At 37.2% G+C, this 12,351-nt stretch overlaps 1 protein-coding gene across 1 annotated transcript in view; it reads left to right on the top strand.

The window, feature by feature from the left end:
- zmp:0000000991 overlaps positions 1 to 11,674 on the top strand; it is a 59,245-nt gene extending 47,571 nt beyond the window's left edge. Inside the window, exons 5-6 of the mRNA XM_039745617.1 lie at positions 4,226 to 4,328; positions 5,425 to 11,674. Of these exons, the coding sequence (XP_039601551.1) occupies positions 4,226 to 4,328; positions 5,425 to 9,335 (4,014 nt within the window). The 3' untranslated portion in view covers positions 9,336 to 11,674. The remainder of the gene's footprint in view (positions 1 to 4,225; positions 4,329 to 5,424) is intronic.
- Positions 11,675 to 12,351: the final 677 nt, after the last annotated feature.

Below are 12,351 nucleotides of genomic sequence, written 5' to 3'. Positions count from 1 at the left end.
GGTGTGTACAAATTGCAGGAGCATCTAAGAAGACGCATGTTTGTTGCGGATGCGAATTGCTGTACTGTATGTAGCGTGTAAAACAGTTTGCTATTGTGCACGCGGTGGTGCGTCGTAACCGAAAACTCGGTTTTTAAAGACTGCTTACTTCATTGTGTATACGACTGTAAGTGAATGAAAAGATGTAACTCTGGAGAGGGTAACATACAATACAGCGTTTTACATGCTGCATACAGCGATTCACATTCGCGACAAATTGTTTTACACGCTGCATACAGCGATTCACATCCGCGACAAATATGAATCTTCTTAGATGGTGCTGTCGCGTCCACCCACGCTCTCGAAGCACACACACTGCCTGGTCATGTGCCCGCTCACAAGAGCAACTAACAGAGACCCGCCCACCAACTGTAAGACCATGGGAAACCCCTCGCAAACTGCTCTACATGCCGCATACAGCAATTCACATCCGCGACATGATTTTTCTTAGATGGTCCTGTCGCGTCCACCCTCGCACTCGAAGCATACACACTGCCTGGTCATGTGCCTGGTGGCAAGAGCAACTGACAGAGACCCGGCCACCAAGTCTAAGACCATGGGAAACCCCTCGGAAACTGTTTTACACGCTGCATACAACAATTCACATCCGCGACAAACATGCCTCTTCTTAGATAGTCCTGCTGCGTCCACCCTCGTTCTCGAAGCATACACATTGCCTGGTCATGTGGTGCCTCTGTGTGAACCGGTCAGGCACAGAGAAGGTCAGCTGCTGAGAGAGCATCTGTTGCAGGGCCTGCATTGGTGAAGTAGGTGAGACGGTAATGAAACAGAGGCACAGGGCTTATTAGTTTTTAAAGACTGCTTCTTTCATTGTGTTTTAACCTCAGTTTTAAAGGATTGTTTTAAGGATCCCATGGGATACCCCTCGCAAACTGTTTTACACGCTGCATATAGCAATTCACTTCAGCGAGAAACATGTCTCTATGAACAGTCAATGTGGCTCAGAGGTGCCTGTGGACTCCACGACAGACGAACATAAATGACGCTGTTTTTCCTGTGTCATCGCGTCCGAGTTGGTGAGCGTAGTTCTGCGAGTTGTCGTCGTATCCAATGGTCTTAGAGTTGGTGGGCGTGGCTCCTTCCTGCATGCGCCATGGGCATCTTGCTTGTCGGCGGCTTAGTGAATCCACGCCCCTTCCGGCGTGCTTTCCATGGGTGTCTTGCCTTAGTGAATTATATATATATATATATATATATATATATATATATATATATATATATATATAGAGAGAGAGAGAGAGAGAGAGAGAGAGAGAGAGAGAGAGAGAGAGAGAGAGAGAGAGAGAGAGAGAGAGAGAGAGAGAGAGAGAGAGAGAGAGAGAGAGAGAGAGAGAGAGAGAGAGAGAGAGAGAGAGAGAGAGAGAGAGAGAGAGATGTTGCATTAGAGTTATTCATTGTGTAATACAATTTTGTTCTGTTTGGCTTTTAAAAATACTTTTTAAACTTTTATTGTAAAACTTCAGTAAAAACAATTTTTTTAATAAAATTTTCATCAATATTGCATTGAATTTTGATTCTGGGTTTGGTCTTTCATTGTGACAATACAGTGTATAATTGCCTGTGATTTGAATTTCGTTTCTTTCTCTCTAATAAATAAAATGACTTTTTCAAATGTTTGGCTCTGAGATTTTTTAATTGTCTTTGCAAAAGCTACTCTAATGGGAAACTTTTAACGTTTTAATACAAACGGAATATCAAGATCTCTTTTATTGTCTAATGTTATCCCCTGAAGATGTACTACATTACTTTTCTTGGATACGTCCTTCTTTCTACAGTAATTTGTGTGGTGGAAGACGGGATGGTGTTAACGGTTGTAGTTATTCTTCGGGATATTGTAAGTTGATGTTTTTATCTTCAGCACGATCATCACCAACTTAACCAATTGTGCTGCGTAAACGATCATCATTTTTGCCGTTTAATTCGTTTGACTTCATCGTTTCTTGTTGCTTGGATTGCCCGTGTACTCATTCCTTCTGTTTAGAACCCTTCGTGATGAAATTCGTCAATAAGATTTGGACATAATACGTCTTCTTTAATTGGGAACTTAAAGTGAGGAAAACGTTAACATTTGTAAGATCTGAGAGTGCAGGATCTGCTTCTGTCAAAAGCATTCACACGAATGAGAGGTGAGAGTACCGTGTGTGTGGTTGAATATGGTTGAGAGGATGGCGTGACTTGAAAAAAATCTCATGGCTAAACTATCATCTCGCAGGACTTCAAAAAATCTCTTAAAAAAAGCCTTGCCTCGTCCCAGGATTTTTTTTTATATAATAGAAAGATATATTTATACAGGTACCTAATGAAAATGTTAGAAGTTTTAATCATGATATGGATTTTTTGGCCATTTTGCCCACACCTGTCTGACTAGTTTACGCCTATCAAATGTCCATAAGAAGCTTGCAAATAAATTCCACAAATGATTGGTATAGGAAAGGTTTTCCCCACAGAACAAAAACAACATCATAGGATTCAAGAATTGAATGGTTCTCTTGTCTGATCTATGCACTTTTGCCAATTTACCAAGGAGCCTAAGAATGCTGACAATGTGTTCATGGAGTACACAATCGCCTCCATCATGTCAAGGTCATTACTCCAGGAACTAGAATTACTAGAAAACTAAACAGAACTAATATGTTTTAAGTGTTAACTACCCACGCTATATTGGTTAGACAATAACTATAGAATCATCCTTATTAATATTTACAGAGATGTTCTGGCAAAAGCCCATTAGTATCATTTGACACATTTTACATGATTCTGTTTTGCTGCTAAAGAGTCATTTGCAACACCCCCATCTCACTACTACGGGGTCATCATTGTCATGTGTACAAAGTACATTGTAATTCTTGTGTGTACTAATAAACATGTGACACGTCGGCACTCTCCAATGCCATGATCATAGTGTATAACTACCTCACCTGAGAACTTCTGTCTACCTTAGCTATTTTATTTTGAAATGTCAGTCTTCCTGAAAGTAGAATTAAATTGTTTCAAGCGATTTTGCAGGATTGTCAAACATTAATACTTGGCTTACTGGACAGCCCTTACACTTGCTCATACATTATTATCTAAAGCTACAAAAACAGTCTACAATGTCTCATGTCTGCAGACCATCTTTCAACTTATCTACTATCTCCTAAGAACAATCTGTCTATTTTGATACATGTGAGAGTCCAAAACTTGCTTACCAATACATTACATTGTAATACTGCTAAATGGTATGGAATAACATTTGCTTATAAGCATTATAGGCCAATGCATTTTGAAAATTCTCAAATACATTGAATTGTTATGCTTATAATAGTATTGGCTGATAAGATTACAAATGAAAGTTTAACACATCATTATTGTGCCACTGCTACATAAGTCTGTAGCTGCTATGATTCAGTATAACATTTCTCTCAAAACATTTCTAATAAACACATTACTTTTTCAATATGGTTTGTTAAATTCATAATACAGTCTTTGGGGATGGTTTACTAAATACATAAAGAAACCGTTCAAAAGATTTTATTTAATGCTTGCTCTGGCCTTTCTTAATTAACATTGGTTTTTTTTTTGTTAATTTCTTTGAAGCAATTGTAATCTTGGGAAGGGCAGTGGCTTAACATTTAGTGCTGCCTCATGAATCCAGCATCCTAGGTTTGAATCTGTACTTAGTTGGGTGTGTGTGGAGTTTGCACATTTTTCTTATATCCACATGGGTGGATGCGTCCAATTTAAAATCACCATTAACCCATGTTTGTGTTACTGGGACTCACCGTGCAATGCAACCTTGTCCATGCTTCTTTCCTGCCTTGTCCCTTTGTTGCCAGGATAAGCTCTGTCCCTTCTATGACCCTGAATTGGGTTAGGTGCATCTAAAACTAGATCTGTTTTAATTATATCTTGCATATCCAAATCAGCGGGTTAGAAAATGGATGGATGGATGGATGGGATGGATATCCAAATCTGCTAAATTTTATAGCATCTGTGATATTTGAACTAATAATTAATACAAATGCAATTGAATTTCTTAATAAAGTGGACTGTGATTGTATGGCATATGCTTGGTTTGAGAATCTAGTTGTGTACTTTAATTCCAGATTTGTTAAAATATAGAACTGATTAGATGGAATTGAATAATATTCTTTTAATAATTACTTTTTTTTTATTTATAAAATAGGCTAAATTAAATCCCATTAATCAGGAAAGTAACATATCACAACAGTCTTATGGAAAGAACAGCACGTCTTCTGAAATTCATATGGATGAAGAGACTCTGAATGGTATGTGCTAAACCCCACTCTTTATTAATAAACTAAAGAATAATTTTAAATATTTGATATTTCTTGCCCTATGGGTGCCTTCAACACCTATGCTCTTTATCTTCATGTGTCTGAACCTCTCTTGACCAGAAGCCACAAGACATATGATTAACCATTCTTGTTAATTATAATGAGAACTAGACAAAAATGGCTAACAAAAATGCATTATATTAAAGTGTAAGGTGTCAGTTTACTGAAAAGTACAATTATATATAGTATGGCTGCATAGTGAATCCAACAAAACAGCACATAATTAGAAAAAACAAAACCAAACTAGATCAACTATCTCTTCATTGTTCTCAAGCTGCTGTCTGAGTCCTAGTGAATCAGATCATAACAGATCATAAGCCGAATTGAAGGGAAAAAGCAGGTACTAGAACTGGACAGTGTTGGGCCAATTTATAATTTTCATTTATCCTAACCTGAACGTTTTTTGGATGTGGAAGGAACACCCACCCATCTACTAGGAGAACCCACAAGGTTTACACTGCTGTGACTTCACTGGGTACAGAACTTTATGGCAGCAGTGCTAATCATAATTTCAGCCACCACCTAGGATAATGGCATTTTTTATGTTAGTCCTGCATATGAGCTCCAGGACTTGAATTAATCCCGGACAGATCATAAAACTTCACAGTGCCATCAGGTACTAAAAACCTAATATGCAATTGTCACTTTAAGAAAGCACTAACTGTGCTACCATTCTAAGACGTGTTGTAATCCATGTAAACCTCAGTGTTAACTTTTGCTATGTACCTTGCTGAAGGGTATGTCTCTGTTGTATTCCATTTGGTATGGGATTTTTAAAACCAGCGGTAATGATTTGTGATGCACTACATACTGGAATAATAAATGCAATACATTTTATTACTAAAATGTTTATGATGTGACACCTTTTTGAATGATAGAACCATAGCAACCAGACACATACACAGACAGACACTTATCCTTTTATTAAGGTGGATTCAAGCTCTTGTCTATCAAAGTTTTTGTACTAAACTTAAGTTTGGTTAATATTAATCTGTGTAATTTATTAACCATATTTTTATTCTCAAAGTTTTAGAGCAGTTGGATAAGAAACTTGCAGAAGAGAAATCTGTCCATGTACAAAACAGTGAAAAATATTCTGAAACTGTCTCTCAAAGGAGGTTTGAAGACGACTTAGGAGAGAAGTCTTTTCCCTGCTCTACACATAATGTTGCCACATCACATGAAAATCTCTACAAACCTTCATCACCTTTAAATGGGAAGACCGGTTATATTTTTCCATCACAATATAGGAGTAAAAAAGAAATGGAGAGCACATCAAGTTTTGAAAGAACAGTAAAAAACATTGCAATAACCAGTGAAGAAACAACAGTAAAGCTTGATCAAATCAAATCCACAACTTATAGCCTAAAAGAACCATCCTCCAAGTTCAGGGAACTTTATAAACCAAAATTACAGAGGTGGCAATCTCTTGGTACCTTTGAAAACAGTGACAATGGAAATATAAGTAAAAACAAATATAACACTTTACAGTGTGTGCCTACAAAAACATCAATGAGTGATCTTGCAAGGGATGAATCTTTAACAGAAAGCAGAAAAAAACGTGACTTTTTCCAACTTTACAGTTACAGGGATACACTAGAGAAACACCAGAAATGTGGTACTTCCAAGCAGCATTTGGCTACTGATGCTAATCGGAATACAATGTTACCAATTTCTCCACCATTAAGATCTTTAATGGTCATTACAAAAGAATTTAATGGAAATGGTGACATTTGCTCATACCGTGCTGAGCTGCTGCCTCGAAACAAAGACAATACCTTAAAAGCAAATCATCATCCAACTCGTCATAACTTTCCTGAAGTTAAAAATGATAAAGTAGGAAGTTGGTTGATGGACATATCCAATAGTGACCCACGTGATTATGAAAATGTTCAAAATGTTGAAGTGGCTGACGACTTAAAAAAAAATAGAACTTCAGGTCGCACATACATCTCAGATTTGTACAAGAATTTGCACAGTACATCTCCAAGGGATGATGGTTTTAAAAGTAATGTCTGCAAGAGCTCAGAAGTTCCTTCCTTACAAAAGTTTAAGACCTGTACTATTGCTTCTGCCAGTCAGCACCAGTTCCAATCCCAAAATGCTCCTATTTCCTATTTTCTGGAAGATACACCTAATAGCACAAGCACTTGTGAACCCTCTATGTCGAAAAGATTTGCAGATTCCAATCTTGTAAAAGAACCTGATGCTCAAAACTGGCCTTTCCAGGGTGTGGACATTCCAACAATGACAAGCAGTGAAAGCACAAAAGAAATCTGCCATAGTCCCAATAATACTTCCTTTCAGTATAGTGACCCAATGGCAGGGCGCAGGCCATTATCCTCTGGAGAGAATCTGAATGTTAAAGGTCTTCCTTCACCTACAAGATTTAGCCCTTCCAGCTCTAGACATGTACTTGTTACTCCCAAGGAACACACCTCCAGTTCACCTATTTCAGGTGCAGACAATGAGTGTCTTGTACTCAGTAATACTGGCAAGCCCCTTTCCCCTGGAATAAAAGGAAATCCTATATCTCCTGCAATGGTTTTAAGAAAAGAAGGTAATCATGGTATTATGAGAAGTCCTACATTTTCATATGCTATAGTGCAACCCATTAATAACCAAACCTCTGAGAGCATAAGCAACTCGGCAAATGTAACAGCAGGCAGTATGCGAAATGATTATTTACAGATAGGCTCTCCAAAAGAGACAATGACCCAACGGCCATTTTCTCCTGCTGATGACAGAACTTTTACAACTGAAGGAAAAGGTTATGCAACTATAAATTACATGAATAACCCTGACAGGAAGATTCGCAGCAGCAGCCCAGCCTTAAACAGTCCAACATCTCCTTTTAGAAATTCCCATACCAAGCATGTTGTGTGTAATTATCCATCTCCTAAATACTTCAGTTCCCCTAAATCTGCATCTCCCTTGGGCTTCTTTACTAGTAACGAAAAAACAATAGATGAACCTATAGGTTCATCTTCCACTTATCTTTGGGAAAACCAAATATTTTCAAATAAAGAAAATCGCTCTAATACCTTATCTAGTACAGATTCTGTATTTGATTCCTATGAAAGCAGAAATGACTCTAGGTCTCCAAATGTATACCCTACAACTCTCTCTCCTGCCACACATGAATTTACACATACATCTTTGCCTTCAGTCTTCACCAAGGAATATGGAAGCAGAGTAAGTGTTCCATTCTCTCACAAGCTCAAATCAAGCACAAGTGGCTTAGATCACGAAGAGGTTTCTTCTTCTCAGATGGAATCTGAAAAGGGCCATACAAAGTATTCTTGTGAATCACCAAAGACATCTCCAAGAGCAAACATCTACAAATCTGAAAAATCAAAAGAGTCTCTGACAGTGCCAAGGAAGGACATGCAAATCGCTCGGAATCATTCAGCTGTCAGACTCCCAAACCAGGTGCCAAATGATAGAAACTGTGCACAGATTAAACCAAACACATTAGCTGATCTGGGCAGTGGAAAAACGATATTGCAAAATATACAGGAGAGTTACAGTTCTAAAGGTATTATTGACTTTGGTGAAACCAATAAAAAGGATTCAAATGTCTCTTTAAATATGGGTTCTAATGATGAGAATTATTTGTTTGGTGGGAGGCAGGAATGTCTAATCAGCTCAAGCAAAGTGAACAAGGAAGAACCATTTCCATTTGAAAAGCGTACAGACTTGGAAGAAAGCAGTACATCTGCACAACAGATGCTTAATCTTTCTAAGATCAAAGGTGGCATATACTCAGAGAACATTCCAGATACTGAAAACAACAAAAATATGTATACTACAGTCCAAGGTTTTGGCAGCAGTTCTGTGAATAACCAGCAAAATGAACTGCGTCATGCACTAAGATTGTCATATGCTGACAAAAACAGGAACATACTTGTAAATAATGATTTAATGGACAGCAACTCAAGATGGACTGGCGACTTGACTCATCAAAAGAGTACTGCTTTCAGTTATACGGAGGATTTGCAGGACAAAGAAAATCACCCCACTTTGAACTCAAACCGTCTTAAAGATTTAAATGTAATCACTAACTATTTTTCTTCCAGGAGTCTTGGCTACAGGACTGGTCGAACATATTCTGAAAATAGTTATTATAATGACAAAATCTTTCATGGAAAGACAGTCAACACTATGAAGCAAAGCCCATTTTTCAGATCTCAGTGGGACCTGAATTATTCAGAAGATGCTGAAAATGAAAATGAGATTATGTACAAAAATCCAAAGCCATTGTTTAACTACAATGCAATAAACAGGGAAGACATTTTAAAGCATAAAATAAAAAGCTCAAAAAGCTTAATGGACATAAATGTAAGCAGTTCTAATGACAATTCCATAAATCTGGACTTAAAAAGCAATAGCTATTATTCTGTTTACCACGTTCAGAAGGACAAGCAGGATAAAAAGCGGCGAATATCTACAGGTCCACCAATCTCTCCACCTGCAAAACACAGTCCATTATACAGAAGCTATTCTGAGCAGCTCAACTATAGTTTATCAAATGAAAATGAATCATTACATTTTCCCACAAATGAAACCATTCTGAATAAGAACAACTACCGGCGGCGACTCCCAGAAATTTCCATTTATGGGGAAGAACAACAGGCAAAGTTCTTGGAGCATGTGAAAAGATCCCTTACAGAGGGAAGACTTTGGAGACCTGGTGACCTTATATCACCCTTGTCGCCCAGAAGGGCTGGTCTCCCTTTTGTTGATAGGAAAAGGACATTTAGCTCTGCCTCTACAGGAAGCTTGACTTCACAAGAAAGTATATCGCCAAGGGAGCGGATGCCTTCAAAGAGTTATCGGAGTAGTTTATCTGCTTTTGAGGAGTCTGACACGGACACAACAACCGATGATGAGTATTATCTCAATGATAATGAAAATGAGAAGGAGTCTGAGCTGTAAATGAGTAGGCAAGAAACTGCTTTGTGTTATTTCTGTATGTACCTGGTGAGGGGTCAATCAGAGACTGAAACTGAATATGGCTCTTTATAAAATGAGGATTTTATAATAGGCTCTTTATTCATACTGAACGTGTATTCAGAAGCAGTAACCCAGTGCTTAGATTTATAAGATGACTTAATTCAATTTGGGCATTGAACTATTGTGTTGGGTTAAATCACACAGCTTATTCTACTGCGGGAGACTGGCAAGCTTTCAGAGTAATGTCTAACATAACCCATCTGAATTTCTGTGCACAGCTTTTTCTCCAACTGAATCAAAGTATACCCAGGACAATAGATTGATCAGTAATGCCAAAGAAGTACATAATGATACATATTGATTCCTTTTATAAACCCACTTACAACTTGATTAAAAACAATGGTAATCAGTGAGCTAAAGGCACTTGATGAAAACAAGATGCATGGCTGTATTTTTTATTCTGTGAAAGCAAACCTTAAAAGCTGCTAAACTACCATCCAGGTGATTTCCTAGTTTGGAGTACAGTATTAAAATATGTCATCCTAATTTATTTACATCACCTGAATGTGATGTAAATAAATATTTATAGAGGCCTAATTTTCATCAAAAACTTTGATTTGGCATAATGTTTATTCTGCAAAGGTGTGTGGTATAGGCAGTTAGATGCTAAAGTTTAAATCACAAGACTGCTGCTTCAATCAGTCCTATAATACCCACCTGAGACACTTGCCCAGTCAGTCGTCTAAAGATATGTAAATAAGTGTAGTACTGTGACTCAGAAGCAACTTTAGAGTAAAACATAAGCTATATGAATAAAATACATTAATAAACTCTTATCAGGAATAAAAATGAAGATTCTTCTACGTTTACAGAAATCTGTCAGAAGAAAGAAAACTGCAGATCCATATTGCATTCTACTGTATAGTACAGTTTTAAACTGGTGCAAAAAAATCAATATTTTCATTTCCTGCAGGAATTGAATCAATCAATTAACATTCCCTGAGTCTTCTTGAAGCATATGTCTTAAAACTCAACTAATATGATACATCTTTAATAGTGAGGTTCCAAATTTAAGACCAGTTACAACAAAAAGCAGAAGATATGCTTGTGAAGGTTGTGCATCAGGGGTGTTTATTAAGCTTTTGTATCACTATTTATTACTCTAAAAGATTTTTTACTGTAAAAAAGGATTCTTTAAACCTATCTTATCATACCATGCCATTTTCAAACCCACTTAGTTCAATTTAGGTCCGCTTGGAGTGACAGCACTAGGTGCTTGGTAGGAACTAGTCCCCAGAGAGAGTCCCAGACCATCGCAGGGCGCCCTTACACACAACCCCACACTCACAAAGGGACCAAATAATCTAAGAGATGTCAAGTAAAATGGACATTTAAACAAAAAAGAGAAACCCTGATAAGTGTTAAGCATGCGGCTGCACACCTCTTGTGGTACACCTGTCTTTTTCAATTTCATAGTGCAACTTATACTTTAAATACTGCTGTTCAGAAAATGAAAATTCAAAACAGCCTTTCTTTACAGAAATCCCTTTGTGCACAATATTAGTTTGGGGTAATACTTTATACTTTATTAAGAACAAAAATTAATGTATGGAGGTTACAGAAACATTTTTTCAGTTTTAAATATTTTCCACTAACGAAAACAAAAAACTATGGTTTACAAAATGTACATATCCACTAAAATGAAATTATATATTACCATACAGTAATTTTGAAAGGTACATGTAGGAATATTTCTGCTGGTAAATGTTTCAGTGCAGCAGTAGCTAAAGCCGTGCCTGCATGTGTTTTACTGTATGTAAGGTATTCATGTAGTATGTTTTGTATGTATTTTTTAAAGAAACTGTACTTCATGAGATTTCCTAGGACCATAACTATGGAAAACAGATGGATGATGGTTTGTAAGTCCCTGATGAGCACAATTTGTTTCAAGGGAGCACCGAAGTGTTATTTTACTGTTTTAAGTAAGATTCAAGCAAGTGCATTACTTGTCCGTTTCAACTTGATCTAATGAAATCAACCATATTTGAAACTAATACATTAAGTAAAATAATGTAAATAGTGTACATAGACAAAAGAACATAAGTTTATATTGTACAGGGTAATATTTGTAAATAGCCCCCTTGGTGAATTGCTGCTTCTATCAAACATTGCACTTAAGTTTTAAAAAATGTGATTAAACAAATTTTCTATAAACGTTTAAGTGTGATATGTATTTAATGTCATGACTATGTACTGCTTGATGTGAAACAGTTGAAGAACTGCTGACAACAGCAGGATGAAGAAAAATAAACAAAGTCCACACCTAAGATTTTGTGTTCCTTCCGTAAAAGTTTGAACTGAGATCCATTTTTTCATTTTTCTCCAATACTCTTACTACAATACTGGGTCACAAATTTTGAATTGTCCTTGAACAGTAATCCACTTCACATATTAAAGTCTTTAAAGCAGGACGTTAATGTGGTTCCACATGCAATCTCCCTCATGTCATATACCCTTAGGTCTTATATGTATTTGATTACTGTTCCCATTGACCATATTATTTTAATTTCTCTTTTTAATTAAATTGCATAAAATACATAATTTCTTTTCAATGGAACATATTTGCAGATCCATTTAAAAAAAAAAAAAACAAACATTCCATGGCCATTGTCATTGTTGTCTTTGTCTAACCCGCTTTGTCCTAAACAGGGTTGTGGGGAGTGCTGGAGCCTATCCCAGACTGCAACACAGGAACAAACCCTGGGCAGGGGACCAGCCCATCACAAAGCGAGCACAGATACATACATACATACATGCACACATACCAGTCATACAATTGGGCCAATTTAGTATCACCAATCCATCTAGCTTGCATAATTATTTTACTGTGAAAGGAAACTGAAGCACCTAGAGGAAAACCATGCAGACACAGGGAGAGCCCGGGAAGCGAACCCTGGTCTTCTTACTCTGAGGTAGAAGTGCTACAATTGCACCACTG

Source organism: Polypterus senegalus, chromosome 2 (assembly GCF_016835505.1).
Source record: "Polypterus senegalus isolate Bchr_013 chromosome 2, ASM1683550v1, whole genome shotgun sequence".
Lineage (NCBI taxonomy): Eukaryota > Metazoa > Chordata > Cladistia > Polypteriformes > Polypteridae > Polypterus > Polypterus senegalus.
Note: the sequence above shows the minus strand (reverse complement) of the source record. Positions and strands in the feature narration are given on the sequence as shown.